We start from the raw sequence: 19852 nt of genomic DNA on the forward strand, positions 1-19852 counted from the left end.
TAGAAGAAACATAATGATTTTGCTCTGAGGGATTCTAGAAGAAACAATTATTCTACTCTGGGGGACAGGTTATCCCTGTAAGACCTACACACAGGTCATCCCTTTAAGACAGAGACAGGCAGACAGGTCATCCCCTTAACACCTACACACAGGTCATCCCTTTAAGACAGACAGACAGACAGACAGGTCATCCCTTTTAAGACCTTTAAGATCTCAAATATACAGATGTTCAATTTTAAAGATAAAAAAATATTATTTACAAAAATATTTTGCTGTGTAAACTTTTCATTTTAATTCCAACCAAAGGCACTCTCTTCTCCACCCCCTGTCTAACCCTAATCCCCTGTCTAACCCTAACCCCCTGTCTAACCCTAACCCCCTGTCTAAGCCTAATCCCCCGTCTAACCCTAACCCCCTGTCTAACCCTAACCCCCCGTCTAACCCTAACCCCCTGTCTAACCCTAATCCCCTGTCTAACCCTAATCCCCTGTCTAACCCTAACCCCCTGTCTAACCCTAATCCCCCGTCTAACCCTAATCCCCTGTCTAACCCTAATCCCCCTGTCTAACCCTAACCCCCTGTCTAACCCTAACCCCCTGTCTAACCCTAATCCCCCGTCTAACCCTAACCCCTGTCTAACCCTAACCCTAACCCTAACCCCCGTCTAACCCTAACCCCGTCTAACCCTAATCCCCCGTCTAACCCTAATCCCCCGTCTAACCCTAATCCCCTGTCTAACCCTAACCCCCTGTCTAACCCTAATCCCCGTCTAACCCTAATCCCCCGTCTAACCCTAATCCCCCGTCTAACCCTAATCCCCATCTAACCCTAATCCCCCATCTAACCCTAACCCCCGTCTAACCCTAATCCCCGTCTAACCCTAATCCCCCATCTAACCCTAATCCCCATCTAACCCTAATCCCCTGTCTAACCCTAATCCCCATCTAACCCTAATCCCCCATCTAACCCTAATCCCCTGTCTAACCCTAATCCCCCGTCTAACCCTAATCCCCCGTCTAACCCCTAACCCCGTCTAACCCTAATCCCCATCTAACCCTAATCCCCATCTAACCCTAATCCCCCATCTAACCCTAATCCCCTGTCTAACCCTAATCCCCTGTCTAACCCTAACCCTACCTAACCCAACTTTAACCTTGACCCCTACCCAACCCTAACCCTTACCATCCAGCCCTGTCGTCTGTCTTCTTCTTTTTAACCTGTAAAATGCTGAAACATGTTGTAACATCTTTCCTCATGCTTCCAGTAGTAGCACACCCATTAGGTTTGTAAAGTCTGTTCCAGTAAATGGTTCCCTTCAACATAACCCTAGAACTCCTCAGGTCCTGATGGCTTCCTTACAGGGGGGTGATAACGTTGGCATCGGTCACTGTGAAACAAGGCATTTCCTTTCCACATTAAAACATAAAACACAAATAAATCCCTTTCATGCTTGACTTTAACACTGGAAAATAAGTGATTATTAAAAACAACTAGAAACAACTTAATGCCCCAACAGTCCATCTCCTCATAGGAGGATCAGTCTGTGACAAGGGTCCACCAGGGTTCCATGATGACATCACAGACACCAGGGTTCCAGGATGACATCACAGACACCAGGGTTCCAGGATGACATCACAGACATCAGGGTTCCATGATGACATCACAGACACCATGGTTCCATGATGACATCACAGACACCAGGGTTCCAGGATGACATCACAGACACCAGGGTTCCATGATGACATCACAGACACCATGGTTCCATGATGACATCACAGACACCAGGGTTCCATGATGACATCACAGACACCAGGGTTCCATGATGACATCACAGACACCAGGGTTCCAGGATGACATCACAGACACCAGGGTTCCATGATGACATCACAGACACCAGGGTTCCATGATGACATCACAGACACCAGGGTTCCAGGGGTCAGGACTCGTCTCCAAAGGAAGTTGAACCCAACTCTAACTTTCCTCTGTTCACCTGCTGAGTCCAGAACAGGAGCAGAATATGCAGCACTCTGGTATGGCTGGTCACTCTACACTCTTAGAATAGAAGGTGCTACCTGGAACCATAAAGTGCTCTTCAATTTTCCCCATAGGAGAACCCACTGACAATAGTTATTTTTGGTTCCAAGTGGAACCCTTTCACTAATACAAGGTTCTTCGTTGGAACACTTTCATCACTAAAAGGTTCTAAGTATAACCTTTATCACCGCCAAAAAGTTATACCTGGAACTAAAAAGGGTTATCCTATGGGGACAAGAAAATAACCCTTTTAGAAGCCTTGTTTTTCTAAGAGTGTAGTTGGAGTCAGTCAGTCTAGCAGTGAGTCTGGCCTGGAGTAGCCAAACAGTCTGAAGTCTGGTTCATACAGCCTGTAGAGTTCCCTCCTGGCCACTAGGGGAACCCTGCTGAACCAGTCCTAACCCTAACCCTAAGAGTGTAGTTGGAGTCAGTCAGTCTAGCAGTGAGTCTGGCCTGGAGTAGCCAAACAGTCTGAAGTCTGGTTCATACAGCCTGTAGAGTTCCCTCCTGGCCACTAGGGGAACCCTGCTGAACCAGTCCTAACCCTAACCCTAAGAGTGTAGTTGGAGTCAGTCAGTCTAGCAGTGAGTCTGGCCTGGAGTAGCCAAACAGTCTGAAGTCTGGTTCATACAGCCTGTAGAGTTCCCTCCTGGCCACTAGGGGAACCCTGCTGAACCAGTCCTAACCCTAACCCTAAGAGTGTAGTTGGAGTCAGTCAGTCTAGCAGTGAGTCTGGCCTGGAGTAGCCAAACAGTCTGAAGTCTGGTTCGTACAGCCTGTAGAGTTCCCTCCTGGCCACTAGGGGAACCCTGCTGAACCAGTCCTAACCCTAACCCTAAGAGTGTAGTTGGAGTCAGTCAGTCTAGCAGTGAGTCTGGCCTGGAGTAGCCAAACAGTCTGAAGTCTGGTTCATACAGCCTGTAGAGTTCCCTCCTGGCCACTAGGGGAACCCTGCTGAACCAGTCCTAACCCTAACCCTAAGAGTGTAGTTGGAGTCAGTCAGTCTAGCAGTGAGTCTGGCCTGGAGTAGCCAAACAGTCTGAAGTCTGGTTCATACAGCCTGTAGAGTTCCCTCCTGGCCACTAGGGGAACCCTGCTGAACCAGTCCTAACCCTAACCCTAAGAGTGTAGTTGGAGTCAGTCAGTCTAGCAGTGAGTCTGGCCTGGAGTAGCCAAACAGTCTGAAGTCTGGTTCATACAGCCTGTAGAGTTCCCTCCTGGCCACTAGGGGAACCCCTGCTGAACCAGTCCTAACCCCTAACCCTAAGAGTGTAGTTGGAGTCAGTCAGTCTAGCAGTGAGTCTGGCCTGGAGTAGCCAAACAGTCTGAAGTCTGGTTCATACAGCCTGTAGAGTTCCCTCCTGGCCACTAGGGAACCCTGCTGAACCAGTCCTAACCCTAACCCTAAGAGTGTAGTTGGAGTCAGTCAGTCTAGCAGTGAGTCTGGCCTGGAGTAGCCAAACAGTCTGAAGTCTGGTTCATACAGCCTGTAGAGTTCCCTCCTGGCCACTAGGGGAACCCTGCTGAACCAGTCCTAACCCTAACCCTAAGAGTGTAGTTGGAGTCAGTCAGTCTAGCAGTGAGTCTGGCCTGGAGTAGCCAAACAGTCTGAAGTCTGGTTCATACAGCCTGTAGAGTTCCCTCCTGGCCACTAGGGGAACCCTGCTGAACCAGTCCTAACCCTAACCCTAAGAGTGTAGTTGGAGTCAGTCAGTCTAGCAGTGAGTCTGGCCTGGAGTAGCCAAACAGTCTGAAGTCTGGTTCGTACAGCCTGTAGAGTTCCCTCCTGGCCACTAGGGGAACCCTGCTGAACCAGTCCTAACCCTAACCCTAAGAGTGTAGTTGGAGTCAGTCAGTCTAGCAGTGAGTCTGGCCTGGAGTAGCCAAACAGTCTGAAGTCTGGTTCGTACAGCCTGTAGAGTTCCCTCCTGGCCACTAGGGGAACCCTGCTGAACCAGTCCTAACCCTAACCCTAAGAGTGTAGTTGGAGTCAGTCAGTCTAGCAGTGAGTCTGGCCTGGAGTAGCCAAACAGTCTGAAGTCTGGTTCATACAGCCTGTAGAGTTCCCTCCTGGCCACTAGGGGAACCCTGCTGAACCAGTCCTAACCCTAACCCTAAGAGTGTAGTTGGAGTCAGTCAGTCTAGCAGTGAGTCTGGCCTGGAGTAGCCAAACAGTCTGAAGTCTGGTTCATACAGCCTGTAGAGTTCCCTCCTGGCCACTAGGGGAACCCTGCTGAACCAGTCCTAACCCTAACCCTAAGAGTGTAGTTGGAGTCAGTCAGTCTAGCAGTGAGTCTGGCCTGGAGTAGCCAAACAGTCTGAAGTCTGGTTCATACAGCCTGTAGAGTTCCCTCCTGGCCACTAGGGGAACCCCTGCTGAACCAGTCCTAACCCTAACCCTAAGAGTGTAGTTGGAGTCAGTCAGTCTAGCAGTGAGTCTGGCCTGGAGTAGCCAAACAGTCTGAAGTCTGGTTCATACAGCCTGTAGAGTTCCCTCCTGGCCACTAGGGGAACCCTGCTGAACCAGTCCTAACCCTAACCCTAAGAGTGTAGTTGGAGTCAGTCAGTCTAGCAGTGAGTCTGGCCTGGAGTAGCCAAACAGTCTGAAGTCTGGTTCGTACAGCCTGTAGAGTTCCCTCCTGGCCACTAGGGGAACCCTGCTGAACCAGTCCTAACCCTAACCCTAAGAGTGTAGTTGGAGTCAGTCAGTCTAGCAGTGAGTCTGGCCTGGAGTAGCCAAACAGTCTGAAGTCTGGTTCATACAGCCTGTAGAGTTCCCTCCTGGCCACTAGGGGAACCCTGCTGAACCAGTCCTCCTGCCAGCTGCTGGCCGTGTGGTTCCTGTGAGAGGAAGGGAAGTCTACCACGTTGTCCACCTTCAAAACCCTCAGCAGCTGTTCAGCATCCTCCTCAACCGTCTCCAGCTGGCCCACAAAGTCATACTGGGGGGAGAGACGGAGAGAAAGTTAACCCTAACAACTAGCCTAGCTTGACTAACCCTAACCCTAACCCTTTTTTAACAGTATCCGTTCCATCTCAAACTGCTCAAATTAACATCAAACCTGGTTTAAAAAACCAGATAAAGCAGCACCTCACGGCACAACGCCTCTCCCCTATTTGACCTAGATAGTTTGTGTGCATGTATTGATATGTAGGCTACGTGTGCCATTTTAAAAATGTATGTAGTCCTGTCCTTGAGCCGTTCTTGTCTATTAATGTTCTGGGTTAGGGTTAGGGTTATAATACTTCTTCTTAGACATTGGATAATAATATAGCATTTTCATTTATTACCTGTATTTGACAGGGGTGGCAGAGCCGGTACACCTGTCTCCAGTGCTCGTTGAAGGGGGCGTCGCTCTCCGTTTGGGGGTCCAGTAGGTATTGGACGAACTCTGAGAAGGAGGGGCGGATTCCCGCAGGAAACGCATCGCCCACCGCCACGGGGGGTTCAGAGTGGTTACCATAGCGACGGAGCATGAGCAGAGCGAATCTCTGGTAGAAGTCCTCGTTGGGCTGCTCAAACTTGTTCCGATACGCTGAGATGAGGCGGACGAACGGATCTCTGACAAACAGGAACTTGGTGTACTTCTGGAGCTTCACCTTGAAAACAAACAAACCACCTTTATTAAACCACCTTCACAACAAATATACAGTGCATTCGGAAAGTAGCCACCTGTTGGGTTAGGGTTAGGGTTAGGGTTAGGGTTTGGGTTAGGGTTAGGGTTAGGGTTTTACTGACAGTGCATTCGGAAAGTAGCCACATGTTGTTTAGTTACAGCCTTATTCTTATTAATTTTTTAATCCTTAATCAATCTACACACAATACCCCATAATGACAAAGTGAAAACAGGTTTTTATTTATTTTTTGCAAATGTATAAAACATAAAAAACTGAAAGACCTTATTTACATGAGTATTCAGACCCTTTGCTATGAGACTCGAAAATTGAGCTCAGGTGCATCCTGTTTCCATTGATCATCCTTGAGATGTTTCTACATCTAGATTGGAGTCCACCTGTGGTAAATTCAATTCATTGGACATGATTTGGAAAGGCACACACCTGTCTATATAAGGTCCCACAGTTGACAGTGCATGTCAGAGCAAAAACCAAGCCATGAGGTCGAAGGAATTGTCCGTACAGCTCCGAGACAGGATTGTGTCGAGGCACAGATCTGGGGAAGGGTACCAAAAAATGTCTGCAGCGTTGAAGGTCCCCAAGAACACAGTGGCCTCCATCATTCTTAAATGGAAGAAGTTTGGAACCACCAAGAATCTTCCTAGAGCTGGCCGCCCGGCCAAACTGAGCAATCGGGGGAGAAGGGCCTTTGGTTAGGGAGGTGACCAAGAACCCGATGGTCACTCTGACAGAGCTCCAGAGTTCCTCTGTGGAGATGGGAGAACCTTCCAGAAGGACAACCATCTCTGCAGCACTCCACCAATCAGGCCTTTATGGTAGAGTGGCCAGACAGAAGCCACTCCTCAGTAAAAGGCACGACAGCCCGCTTGGAGTTTGCCAAAAGGCACCTAAAGACTCTCAGACCATGAGAAACAATATTCTCTGGTCTGATGAAACCAAGATTGAACTCTTTGGGCTGAATGCCAAGCGTCACGTCTGGAGGAAACCTGGCACCATCCCTACGGTGAAGCATGGTGGTGGCAGCATCATGCTGTGGGGATGTTTTTTAGCGGCAGGGACTGGGAGACTAGTCAGGATCGAGGAAAAGGTGAACTGAGCAAAGTACAGAGAGATCCTTGATGAAAACCTGCTCCAGAGCGCTCAGAACCTCAGACTGGGGCGAAGGATCACCTTCCAACAGGACAACGACCCTAAGCACACAGCCAAGACAACGCAGGAGAGGCTTCGGGACAAGTCTCTGAATGTCCTTGAGTGGCCCAGCCAGAGCCCGGACTTGAACCTGATCGAACATCTCTGGAGAGACCTGAAAATAGCTTTGCAGCGACGCTCCTCATCCAACCTGACAGAGATTGAGAGGATCTGCAGAGAAGAATGGGAGAAACTCCCCAAATACAGATGTGCCAAGCTTGTAGCGTCATACCCAAGAAGACTCGAGGCTGTAATCGCTGCCGAAAGGGCTTCAACAAAGTACTGAGTAAAGGGTCTGAATACTTTATAATAAATATTATTAATAAATGTGCACAATTGTCTAAAAACCAGTTGTTGCTTTGTCATTATGGGGAATAAGGCTAAACCCTAACCCTTAAAGTCAAGGGGTCTGAATACTTTCCCAATACACAGTATACATCACTTTCACCTTTATGTAATACATTCAACCAAATGTAAAGAGCTGTGAACTGACAATCATCAGGGTTAGTGTCAGCTGTGAACTGACAATCATCAGGATCAGTGTCAGCTGTGAACTGAACATCATCGGGGTTAGTGTCAGCTGTGAACTGAACATCATCGGGGTTAGTGTCAGCTGTGAACTGAACATCATCGGGGTTAGTGTCAGCTGTGAACTGAACATCATTGGGGTTAGTGTCAGCTGTGAACTGAACATCATCAGGGTTAGTGTCAGCTGTGAACTGAACATCATCGGGGTTAGTGTCAGCTGTGAACTGAACATCATCAGGGTTAGTGTCAGCTGTGAACTGAACATCATCGGGGTCAGTGTCAGCTGTGAACTGACCAACATCAGGGTTAGTGTTAAGAGGTAAGAGGTGAACTGACCTTCATCAGGTGTCGTGAGAACTTCCCGTAGCGTTTCCAGAACTTGTTGAAGGTGAAGTGGAGGCTGCTGTTGTGGACCATCTCCTGAGGAACCGCCAGAGGGTCCCTGTACGGAACTCCCTCCTGGAGCAGACTCTCACTGAGCACGATCATGATTCTCTTCCAGTTACTACACGCCACCTACAGTCAAAATATAGATATATTTTTTTTGTTGGTATTTATTAGGGATCTCCATTAGCTGCTGCCAAGGCAGCAGCTACTCTTCCTGGGGTCCAAACATATTAAAGCATTTACATTACATATAAAACAAAATATAAAACAGTACATCATATAACATTATTACACCACTACATACAGTGGGGGAAAAAAGTATTTAGTCAGCCACCAATTGTGCAAGTTCTCCCACTTAAAAAGATGAGAGGCCTGTAATTTTCATCATAGGTACACGTCAACTATGACAGACAAAATGAGAAGAATAAAATCCAGAAAATCACATTGTAGGATTTTTTATGAATTTATTTGCAAATTATGGTGGAAAATAAGTATTTGGTCAATAACAAAAGTTTCTCAATAATTTGTTATATACCCTTTGTTGGCAATGACACAGGTCAAACGTTTTCTGTAAGTCTTCACAAGGTTTTCACACACGGTTGCTGGTATTTTGGCCCATTCCTCCATGCAGATCTCCTCTAGAGCAGCGATGTTTTGGGGCTGTCGCTGGGCAACATGGACTTTCAACTCCCTCCAAAGATTTTCTATGGGGTTGAGATCTGGAGACTGGCTAGGCCACTCCAGGACCTTGAAATGCTTCTTACGAAGCCACTCCTTCGTTGCCCGGGCGGTGTGTTTGGGATCATTGTCATGCTGAAAGACCCAGCCACGTTTCATCTTCAATGCCCTTGCTGATGGAAGGAGGTTTTCACTCAAAATCTCACGATACATGGCCCCATTCATTCTTTCCTTTACACGGATCAGTCGTCCTGGTCCCTTTGCAGAAAAACAGCCCCAAAGCATGATGTTTCCACCCCCATGCTTCACAGTAGGTATACTGTTCTTTGGATGCAACTCAGCATTCTTTGTCCTCCAAACACGACGAGTTGAGTTTTTACCAAAAAGTTCTATTTTGGTTTCATCTGACCATATGACATTCTCCCAATCCTCTTCTGGATCATCCAAATGCACTCTAGCAAACTTCAGACGGGCCTGGACATGTACTGGCTTAAGCAGGGGGACACGTCTGGCACTGCAGGATTTGAGTCCCTGGCGGCGTATTGTGTTACTGATGGTAGGCTTTGTTACTTTGGTCCCAGCTCTCTGCAGGTCATTCACTAGGTCCCCCCGTGTGGTTGTGGGATTTTTGCTCACCGTTCTTGTGATCATTTTGACCCCACGGGGTGAGATCTTGCGTGGAGCCCCAGATCGAGGGAGATTATCAGTGGTCTTGTATGTCTTCCATTTCCTAATAATTGCTCCCACAGTTGATTTCTTCAAACCAAGCTGCTTACCTATTGCAGATTCAGTCTTCCCAGCCTGGTGCAGGTCTACAATTTTGTTTCTGGTGTCCTTTGACAGCTCTTTGGTCTTGGCCATAGTGGAGTTTGGAGTGTGACTGTTTGAGGTTGTGGACAGGTGTCTTTTATACTGATAACAAGTTCAAACAGGTGCCATTAATACAGGTAACGAGTGGAGGACAGAGGAGCCTCTTAAAGAAGAAGTTACAGGTCTGTGAGAGCCAGAAATCTTGCTTGATTGTAGGTGACCAAATACTTATTTTCCACCATAATTTGCAAATAAATTCATAAAAAATCCTACAATGTGATTTTCTGGATTTTTTTTCTTCATTTTGTCTGTCATAGTTGACGTGTACCTATGATGAAAATTACAGGCCTCTCTCATCTTTTTAAGTGGGAGAACTTGCACAATTGGTCGCTGACTAAATACTTTTTTCCCCCACTGTATATCTCATTTTACATTACATTTTAGTCATTTAGCAGACACTCTTATCCAGAGCGACTTACAGTTAGCGCATACATTATTTTATCGAACCCACAACCCTGGCGTTGCAAACGCCATGCTCTACCAACTGAGCTACATCCCCTGCCGGCCATTCCCTCCCCTACCCTGGACGACGCTGGGCCAATTGTGCGCCGCCCCATGTGATATCAATAGAGAGATAATGTATGTGATATCAACAGAGAGGTATATTTTCTGGGTGACCTTAATATTGACTGGCTTCCATCAAGCTGCCCACTCAAGAAAAAGCTTCAAACTGTACCCAGTGCCTGCAACCTGGTTCAGGTTTTAATTGTATTTTATTTTTTTAAATATTTTTATTTAACTAGGCAAGTCAGTTAAGAACTAATTCTTATTTACAATGACGGCCTACACCGGCCAAACCCGGACGACGCTGGGCCAATTGTGCGCTGCCCTATGGCACTCCCAATCACGGCCGGTTGTGATACAGCCTGGAATCGAACCAGGGCGTCTGTAGTGACGCATCAAGCACTGAGATGCAGTGCCTTAGACCGCTGCACCACTCGGGAGCCCTACCCTGGTAGGTTATCAGTCAACCTACCAGGGTAGTTACAAACAGCACAGGAATGAAATCATCAACATATATTGATCACATCTTTACTAATGCTGCAGAAATGTGCTTGAAAGCAGTATCCAAATCCATCAGCTGTAGTGATCACAATATAGTAGCCATATCTAGGAAAACCAAAGTTCCAAAGGCTGGGCCTAATATAGTGTATAAGAGGTCATACAATACGTTTTGAAGTGATTCCTATGTTGTTGATGTAAAGAATATTTGCTGGTCCGTGGTGTGTAATGAGGAGCAAACAGACACTGCACTTGACACATTTATGAAATTGTTTATTCCAGTTACTAAGAAGCATGCACCCATTAAGAATATGACTGTAAAAACTGTTAAATCCCTGTTTTTTATGTTTGAGAGGGATGAGGCAAAAGGAATGACAAATAAGTCTGGCTGCACAACCGATTGGCAAACGTACCGCAAATTCAGAAATCATGTGACTAAACTGAATAAAAAGAAGAAGAAACTATACTATGAAACAAAGAAAATTATATAAATGATAGTTAAAAGCTTTGTAGCACCTTAAATGACATTTTGGGCAAAAAGGCAAACTCAGCTCCATCATTTATTGAATCAGATGGCTCATTCATCACAAAACCGTATGAAAATGTATGCACTCACTAACTGTAAGTCGCTCTGGATAAGAGCTAAATGACTAAAAAACAACAACAACAAAAAAAAACACTGATATTGCCAACTACTATAATGATTTTTCATCGGCAAGATTAGCAAACTTAGGCAAGACATGACAGCAACAAATGCCGACACTACACATCCAAGTATAATAATTATGAAAGACAAGCATTGTAATTTTGAATTCCGTAAAGTGAGTGTGGAAGAGGTGAAACAATTATTGTTGCCTATTAACAATGGCAAGCCACCGGGGTCTGACAACTTGGATGGAAAATTACTGAGGTTAATAGCGGACGATATTGCCACTCCTATTTGCCATATCTTCAATTTAAGCCTACTAGAATGTGTGTGCCCTTAGGCCTGGAGGGAAGCAAAAGTCATTCCGCTACCCAAGAATAGTAAAGCCCCCTTTAGTGCCTTAAATAGACGACCAATCAGCCTGTTACCAACCCTTAGTAAAGTTTTGGAAAAAATTGTGTTTGACCAGATACAAAGCTATTTTACAGTAAAGAACTTCACAACAGACTTTCAGCACTTACACAAATGACTGATGATTGGCTGAGAGAAATTGATGATAAAAAGATTGTGGGGGCTGTTTTGTTAGACTTCAGTGCGGGTTTTGACATTATCGATCATAGTCTGCTGCTGGAAAAACCTATGTGTTATGGCTTTACACCCCCTGCTATAATGTGGATAAAGAGTTACCTGTCTAACAGAACACAGAGGGTGTTCTTTAATGGAAGCCTCTCCAACATAATCCAGGTAGAAACAGGAATTCCTCAGGGCAGCTGTCTAGGCCCATTTATTTTTTAAAGAATTAGTGACATGCCACTGGCTTTGAGTAAAGCCAGTGTGTCTATGTATGAGGATCACTCAACACTATATACGTCAGCTACTACAGCAAGTGAAATGACTGCAACACTTAACAAAGAGCTGCAGTTAGTTTCAGAATGGGTGGCAAGGAATAAGTTAGTCCTAAATATTTCTAAAACTAAAAGCATTGTATTTGGGACAAATCATTCACTAAACCCTAAACCTCAACTAAATCTTGTAATGAATAATGTGTAAATTGAGCAAGTTGAGGTGACTAAATTGCTTAGAGTAACCCTGGATTGTAAACTGTCATGGTCAAAACATGTTGATACAACAGTAGCTAAGATGGGGAGAAGTCTGTCCATAATAAAGTGTTGCTCTACCTTCTTAACAACTAGTTTTGTCGCACCTGGACTACCGTCCAGTCGTGTGGTCAGGTGCCACAAAGACGGACTTAGGAAAATACAATTGGCTCAGAACATGGCAGCATGGCTGGCTCTTAAATGTAGACGGAGAGCTAACATTAATAATATTCATGTAAATCTCTCATTGTTCAAAGTGGAGGAGAGATTGACTTCATCACTACTTGTTTTTGTAAGAAGTGTTGACAAGCTGAATGCATCGAGTTGTCTGTTTAAACTACTAACACACAGCTCAGACACCCATGCATACCCCACAAGACATGCCACCAGAGGTCTCTTCACAGTCCCCAAGTCCAGAACAGACAATGGTAGGCGCACAGTCCTACATAGAGCCATGACTACATGGAACTCTATTCCACATCTGGTAACTGATGCAAGCAGTAGAATCAGATTTTTAAAAAACAGGTAAAAATACACCTTCTGGAACAGCGGGGACTGTGAAGAGACACACACAGGCACAGAAACGCTTACACATGATAAGACACGCACTCTACACACACGTACACATGGATTGTTGTATTGTAAATATGTGGTAGTAGATTAGTGGCCTGAGGGAACACAATTAATGTGTTGTAAAAAGTGTTATGTAATATTTGAAATTGTATATAACTGCCTAAGGAAGAGTAGCTGCTGCCTTGGCAGGAACTAATGGGGATCCGTAATAAACCCCAGGAAGAGTAGCTGCTGCCTTGGCAGGAACTAATGGGGATCCGTAATAAACCCCAAAAAGAGTCAATGCTGCCTCGGCAGGAACTAACGGGGATCCATAATAAACCCCAGGAAGAGTAGCCGCTGTCTTGACAGGAACTAATGGGGATCCATAATAAACCCCAGGAAGAGTAGCCGCTGCCTTGGCAGGAACTAATGGGGATCCATAATAAACCCCAGGAAGAGTAGCCGCTGTCTTGACAGGAACTAATGGGGATCCATAATAAACCCCAGGAAGAGTAGCTGCTGCCTCGGCAGGAACTAATGGGGATCCATAATAAACCCCCCAAATAGTAAATGCTGCCTCGGCAGGAACTAATAGGGATCCATAATAAACCCCAGGAAGAGTAGCCGCTGTCTTGACAGGAACTAATGGGGATCCGTAATAAACCCCAGGAAGAGTAGCTGCTGCCTTGGCAGGAACTAATGGTGATCCATAATAAACCCCAGGCAGAGTTGCCGCTGTCTTGACAGGAACTAATGGGGATCCATAATAAACCCCAGGAAGAGTAGCTGCTGCCTTGGCAGGAACTAATGGGGATCCATAATAAACCCCAGGAAGAGTAGCTGCTGCCTTGACAGGAACTAATGGGGATCCATAATAAACCCCAGGAAGAGTAGCTGCTGCCTTGGCAGGAACTAATGGGGATCCATAATAAACCCCAGGAAGAGTAGCTGCTGCCTTGGCAGGAACTAATGGTGATCCATAATAAACCCCAGGAAGAGTAGCTGCTGCCTTGGCAGGAACTAATGGGGATCCATAATAAACCCCAGGAAGAGTAGCTGCTGCCTTGGCAGGAACTAATGGGGATCCATAATAAACCCCAGGAAGAGTAGCTGCTGCCTTGGCAGGAACTAATGGGGATCCGTAATAAACCCCAGGCAGAGTAGCTGCTGCCTTGGCAGGAACTAATGGGGATCCTTAATACATAAAAGATACAAAAACATGTACAGTGAGGGAAAAAAGTATTTGATCCCCTGCTGATTTTGTACGTTTGCCCACTGACAAAGACATGATCAGTCTATCATTTTAATGGTACGTTTATTTGAACAGTGAGAGACAGAATAACAACAACAAAAATCCAGAAAAATACATGTCAAAAATGTTATAAATTGATTTGCATTTTAATGAGGGAAATAAGTATTTGACACCTCTGCAAAACATGACTTAGTACTTGTACTATGTACCCTGAAAATATAGAGATATGGAGCCACCCCTAATTTGGCCTCTGGGGGGCGTGGCAGCCACTAGAAATAAAAAATAACAACAATTTAAATACGTACAGTATTTACAGTGAGGGAAAAAAGTATTTGATCCCCTGCTGTTTGCCCACTGACAAAGAAATGATCATTTTAATGGTAGGTTTATTTGAACAGTGAGCATTACTGAACATTACTTAGTACTTGGTGGCAAAACCCTTGTTGGCAATCACAGAGGTCAGACGTTTCTTGTAGTTGGCCACCAGGTTTGCACACATCTGAGGAGGGATTTTGTCCCACTCCTCTTTGCAGATCTTCTCCAAGTCATTAGGGTTTCGAGGCTGACGTTTGGCAACTTCAGCTCCCTCCACAGATTTTCTATGGGATTAAGGTCTGGTGACTGGCTAGGCCACTCCAGAACCTTAATGTGCTTCTTCTTGAGCCACTCCTTTGTTGCCTTGGCCGTGTGTTTTGGGTCATTGTCATGCTGGAATACCCATCCACGACCCATTTTCAATGCCCTAGCTGAGGGAAGGAGGTTCTCACCCAAGATTTGATGGTACATGGCCCCGTCCATCGTCCCTTTGATGCGGTGAAGTTGTCCTGTCCCCTTAGCAGAAAAACACCACCAAAGCATAATGTTTCCACCTCCATGTTTGACGGTGGGGATGGTGTTCTTGGGGTCATAGGCAGCATTCCTCCTCCTCCAAACACGGCGAGTTGAGTTGATGCCAAAGATCTCGATTTTGGTCTCATCTGACCACAACACTTTCACAGTTCTGCTCTGAATCATTCAGATGTTCATTGGCAAACTTCAGACGGGCCTGTATATGTGCTTTCTTGAGCAGGGGGACCTTGCGGGCGCTGCAGGATTTCAGTCCTTCACGGCGTAGTGTGTTACCAATTGTTTTCTTGGTGACTATGGTCCCAGCTGCCTTGAGATCATTGACAAGATCCTCCCGTGTAGTTCTGGGCTGATTCCTCACCGTTCTCATGATCATTGCAACTCCACGAGGTGAGATCTTGCATGGAGCCCCAGGCCGAGGGAGATTGACAGTTCTTTTGTGTTTCTTCCATTTGCGAATAATCGCACCAACTGTTGTCACCTTCTCACCAAGCTGCTTGGCGATGGTCTTGTAGCCCATTCCAGCCTTGTGTAGGTCTACAATCTTGTTCCTGACATCCTTGGAGAGCTCTTTGGTCTTGGCCATGGTGGAGAGTTTGGAATCTGATTGATTGATTGCTTCTGTGGACAGGTGTCTTTTATACAGGTAACAAACTGAGATTAGGAGCACTCCCTTTAACAGTGTGCTCCTAATCTCAGCTTGTTACCTGTATAAAAAGACACCTGGGAGCCAGAAATCTTTCTGATTGAGAGGGGGTCAAATACTTATTTCCCTCATTAAAATGCAAATCAATTTATAACATTTTTGACATGCGTTTTTCTGGATTTTTTTGTTGTTATTCTGACTCTCACCATTCAAATAAACCTACCATTAAAATTATAGACTGATCATTTCTTTGTCAGTGGGCAAACGTACAAAATCAGGAGGGGATCAAATACTTTTTTCCCTCACTGTATTTAATGCACACCCCTCCCCTTCTTCTTGTCTAATACCCTTTACAGACAGACTTTACGGTTGCCATGAGCAGCACTCACCTCAACTTAGCTAACATTTCTACAGACTAATTATAGTCTAACCAATATCGAAAAGGAGATTCAGTAAAAAGACAAATCTGACATTGATTGATTTACCAAGACGAGTCCCCACGCTTGTCTCAAAGCAGCAGGAAACGGTGTGGAAATAGTTGACCACACGCAGGTAGACAACAGCTTCAAATGTATTATAACAACTGGATGACTTGGGAGTTTCAGTAAGCAACAATTTGATGCCTTCAATTGATTTAGCCTACTTGATTCCAATATGTTGGTGCTCAAAGATGCCCTCTGGTGGTTAAAATGAGCATTAACAGCAAGCACTGCGACACCCCAAAGCATACCACTATACTGCGGTATGACGCAACTTTTAAATGAGGTACCACTGTAAACATGTTCTTTAAGTGTTACCTGAAGTCTACTGGTTAGAATGCTACATAATATGATAATATATACTGTGTCACTTTCATTTGTTAAAGGTCCAATGCAGCTGTTTTTATCTCAATATCAAATCATGTCTGGGTAATAATTTAGCACCTTACTGTGATTGTTTTAAATTAAAATGGTCAAAACGAAGCAAAAATAGCTTCTTAGCAAAGAGCAATTACTCAAGCAAGAATTTGAAAGGTTTGGAACTCTCTTTCTTATTGGTCTATTAACTAATTTACCGGCTGGCGGCAGGTATCTTAGCGGTTAAGAGCGTTGTGCCAGTAATCAAAAGGTTGCTGGTTCTAATCCCTGAGCCAACTAGGTGAAAAATCAGTTGATGTGCCCTTGAGCAAGGCACTTAACCCTAATTGCTCCTGTAAGTCGCTCTGGATAAGAGTGTCTGCTAAAAGACGTAAATGTGACGTCATCCCACCAAAACAGAAATATCAGGCGATCTTTTCAAACAGCTCTTAAAAGGGCATTACCATTATTTTCACAGTATTAATCCAACCTCATAGTGTGGAAATATATATAAAACACAGGAAACTAACATTTTATACTCCACTGGGCCTTTAAAATCCATTTGACTATTACTTAATCTGCCTGCTTTTTTTGTCCCGTTTGGTAAACCTATAGATTTTAAACTGGCTTATTATCTACTACAGATTTAGAAAACAACATAATGAAAATGTATGTCTGTAAAGTAGAAACATACACTATTATGATGATGACTATTATGATTTCACTGCAAAGTAGTTGTTGTTTTTTTAAATCTGATTTTGGCAAGACCAGCGATGTACTGTATGTATCAAATGCATCCCTTATACCAGGGTTCCCCAACTGGCAGGGTCATTGGATTTGCCCCCCCAAGTTTTCTGATAAAAATTCTTTTTTTTTTTAATTGTTGGACATGCTCTTCTCTGTGTCACGGAGGCTCTCCGCACTGCTAAAGCTAACTCTCTCTCCTCTGCTCTTGTCCTTCTAGACCTGTCTGCTGCCTTTGATACTGTGAACCATCAGATCCTCCTCTCCACCCTCTCCGAGCTGGGCATCTCCGGCGCGGCTCACTCTTGGATTGCATCCTACCTAACCGGTCGCTCCTACCAAGTGGCGTGGCGAGAAGCTGTCTCCGCACCACGTGCTCTCACCACTGGTGTCCCCCAGGGCTCAGTTCTAGGCCCTCTCCTATTCTCGCTATACACCAAGTCACTTGGCTCTGTCATATCCTCACATGGCCTCTCCTATCATTGCTACGCAGACGACACACAACTAATCTTCTCCTTTCCCCCTTCTGATAACCAGGTGGCGAATCGCATCTCTGCATGTCTGGCAGACATATCAGTATGGATGACGGATCACCACCTCAAGCTGAACCCTGGCAAGACGGAGCTGCTCTTCCTCCCGGGGAAGGACTGCCCGTTCCATGATCTCGCCATCACGGTTGACAACTCCGTTGTGTCCTCCTCCCAGAGTGAGAAGAGCCTTGGCGTGACCCTGGACAACACCCTGTCGTTCTCCGCTAACATCAAGGCGGTGACCCGATCCTGTAGGTTCATGCTCTACAACATTTGGAGAGGAAGCGGCACAGGTCCTAATCCAGGCACTTGTCATCTCCCGTCTGGATTACTGCAACTCGCTGTTGGCTGGGCTCCCTGCCTGTGCCATTAAACCCCTACAACTCATCCAGAATGCCGCAGCCCGTCTGGTGTTCAACCTTCCCAAGTTCTCTCACGTCACCCCGCTCCTCCGCACACTCCACTGGCTTCCAGTTGAAGCTCGCATCTGCTACAAGACCATGGTGCTTGCCTACGGAGCTGTGAGGGGAACGGCACCTCCGTACCTTCAGGCTCTGATCAGTCCCTACACCCAAACGAGGGCATTGCGTTCATCCACCTCTGGCCTGCTGGCTCCCCTTCCTCTGCGGAAGCATAGTTCCTGCTCAGCCCAGTCAAAAGTGTTCGCTGCTCTGGCACCCCAATGGTGGAACAAGCTCCCTCACGACGCCAGGACAGCGGAGTCACTCACCACCTTCCGGAGACATTTGAAACCCCACCTCTTTAAGGAATACCTGGGATAGGATAAAGTAATCCTTCTACCCCCCCCCACCCCCCAAAAAAAATAAAATAAAAATAAAATTGTAAAGTGGTTATCCCACTGGCTATAGGGTGAATGCACCAATCTGTAAGTCGCTCTGGATAAGAGCGTCTGCTAAATGACGTAAATGTGAATGTAATAAAACTGTAAAAACACCAGCAAATCAGCACCAAGTGATTTGAATTTTGGAAATCTGTTCCAAAGTATTCCCACGCATAATAGAGAGATATTCAGTATGTGATCATATACAAATGTAAGCAAGTTTTGAAATGATTCTGTTTTAGTCAAACATTATATAGGTTTGGGCTTCTTAGGGTCAATTTGCAGTCTACAAAAATACTGTAAAAAAGACTCTCTCTCTCTCTCTCTCTCTCTCTCTCTCTCTCTCTCTCTCTCTCTCTCTCTCTCTCTCTCTCTCTCTCTCTCTCTCTCTCTCTCTCTCTCTCTCTCTCTTTCTCTCTCTCTCTCTCTCTCCTCTCTCTCTCTTCTCTCTCTCTCTCTCTCTCTCTCTCTCTCTCTCTCTCTCTCTCTCTCTCTCTCTCTCTCTCTCTCTCTCTCTCTCTCTCTCTCTCTCTCTCTCTCTCTCTCTCTCTCTCTCTCTCTCTCTCTCTCTCTCTCTGTGGGGTCTTTTTGATTTTGGTTGTGGGTGTTGCTGGTGCTTATGACCTGAGCCACGTACAGGACCACTGCAATACATAAGTACAATACAATGCTGTAAAATACAATACAGGTGGAAGATGTACAGTATTACATTTACATTATAGTCATTTAGCAGACGCTCTTATCCAGAGCAACTTACAGTTAGTGAGTGCATACATTTTTCATACTGGCCCCCCGTGGGAAACGAACCCACAACCCTGCCGTTGCAAGCGCTACCTACAATATAATATAATGAATATATATATCAATATAAAAGTCAGGTGACATGAAAACAGAGGAAAAAGAGCTGAGCTATATTGTATGACAAAACAATGGGAAAATGCTATTATTTTATATTAATACAATTGCTCAGAAAAATAGACTTTGTTTTTGTTTCTCTCAAAAATATATGGGTCAAAATGATTGGCATCCCTGTTTCAATACCTTTCAATACCTCACCTTGCTAGGATAATGGCACTGAGCCTTTTTTTAAATGTTCATTCCTCCATAAAGAATCTTTCCAGATCCTTGATATCCTTCATATGGGCTTATGGACTGCCCAATTCAAACCACAGCTTTTCAATGGGGTTCAAGTCCGGAGACTGAGATGGCTATTGCATAATGCCGATTGTTTGGTCAATGAACCATGTCTTTGTGGATGATGTGTGCTTGGGGTTAATGTCTTGCTGGAAGAAGTTTCAGCTTCCTGGCAGAGGCAACCAGGTTTAGGGCTAAAATGTCCCGGTGCTGAGTAAAGTTCATGATGCAGTTGACCTTAACAAGGGCCCCAGGACCAGTGGAAGAAAAATAGCCCCATAACATTTTTATTTATTTATTTTTTATTTAACCTTTATTTAACCAGGTAAGCCAGTTGAGAACAAGTTCTCATTTACAACTGCGACCTGGCCAAGATAAAGCAAAGCAGTGCGATAAAAAACA

General features: G+C 45.3%; 1 protein-coding gene across 1 annotated transcript in view; it reads right to left on the minus strand.

Annotated features, from left to right (window-relative positions):
- Positions 1-4405: 4405 nt before the first annotated feature.
- Positions 4406-19852, minus strand: part of LOC121551700 (carbohydrate sulfotransferase 12) — a 62204-nt gene continuing 46757 nt past the window's right edge. The window contains exons 4-6 of the mRNA XM_045211074.1: positions 7723-7902; positions 5326-5634; positions 4406-4976 (exon numbers count right to left, since the gene is read on the minus strand). Coding sequence (XP_045067009.1) covers positions 4740-4976; positions 5326-5634; positions 7723-7902 — 726 coding nt within the window. The 3' untranslated portion in view covers positions 4406-4739. The remainder of the gene's footprint in view (positions 4977-5325; positions 5635-7722; positions 7903-19852) is intronic.

This window comes from Coregonus clupeaformis, chromosome 35 (assembly GCF_020615455.1).
Source record: "Coregonus clupeaformis isolate EN_2021a chromosome 35, ASM2061545v1, whole genome shotgun sequence".
Taxonomy (NCBI): domain Eukaryota; kingdom Metazoa; phylum Chordata; class Actinopteri; order Salmoniformes; family Salmonidae; genus Coregonus; species Coregonus clupeaformis.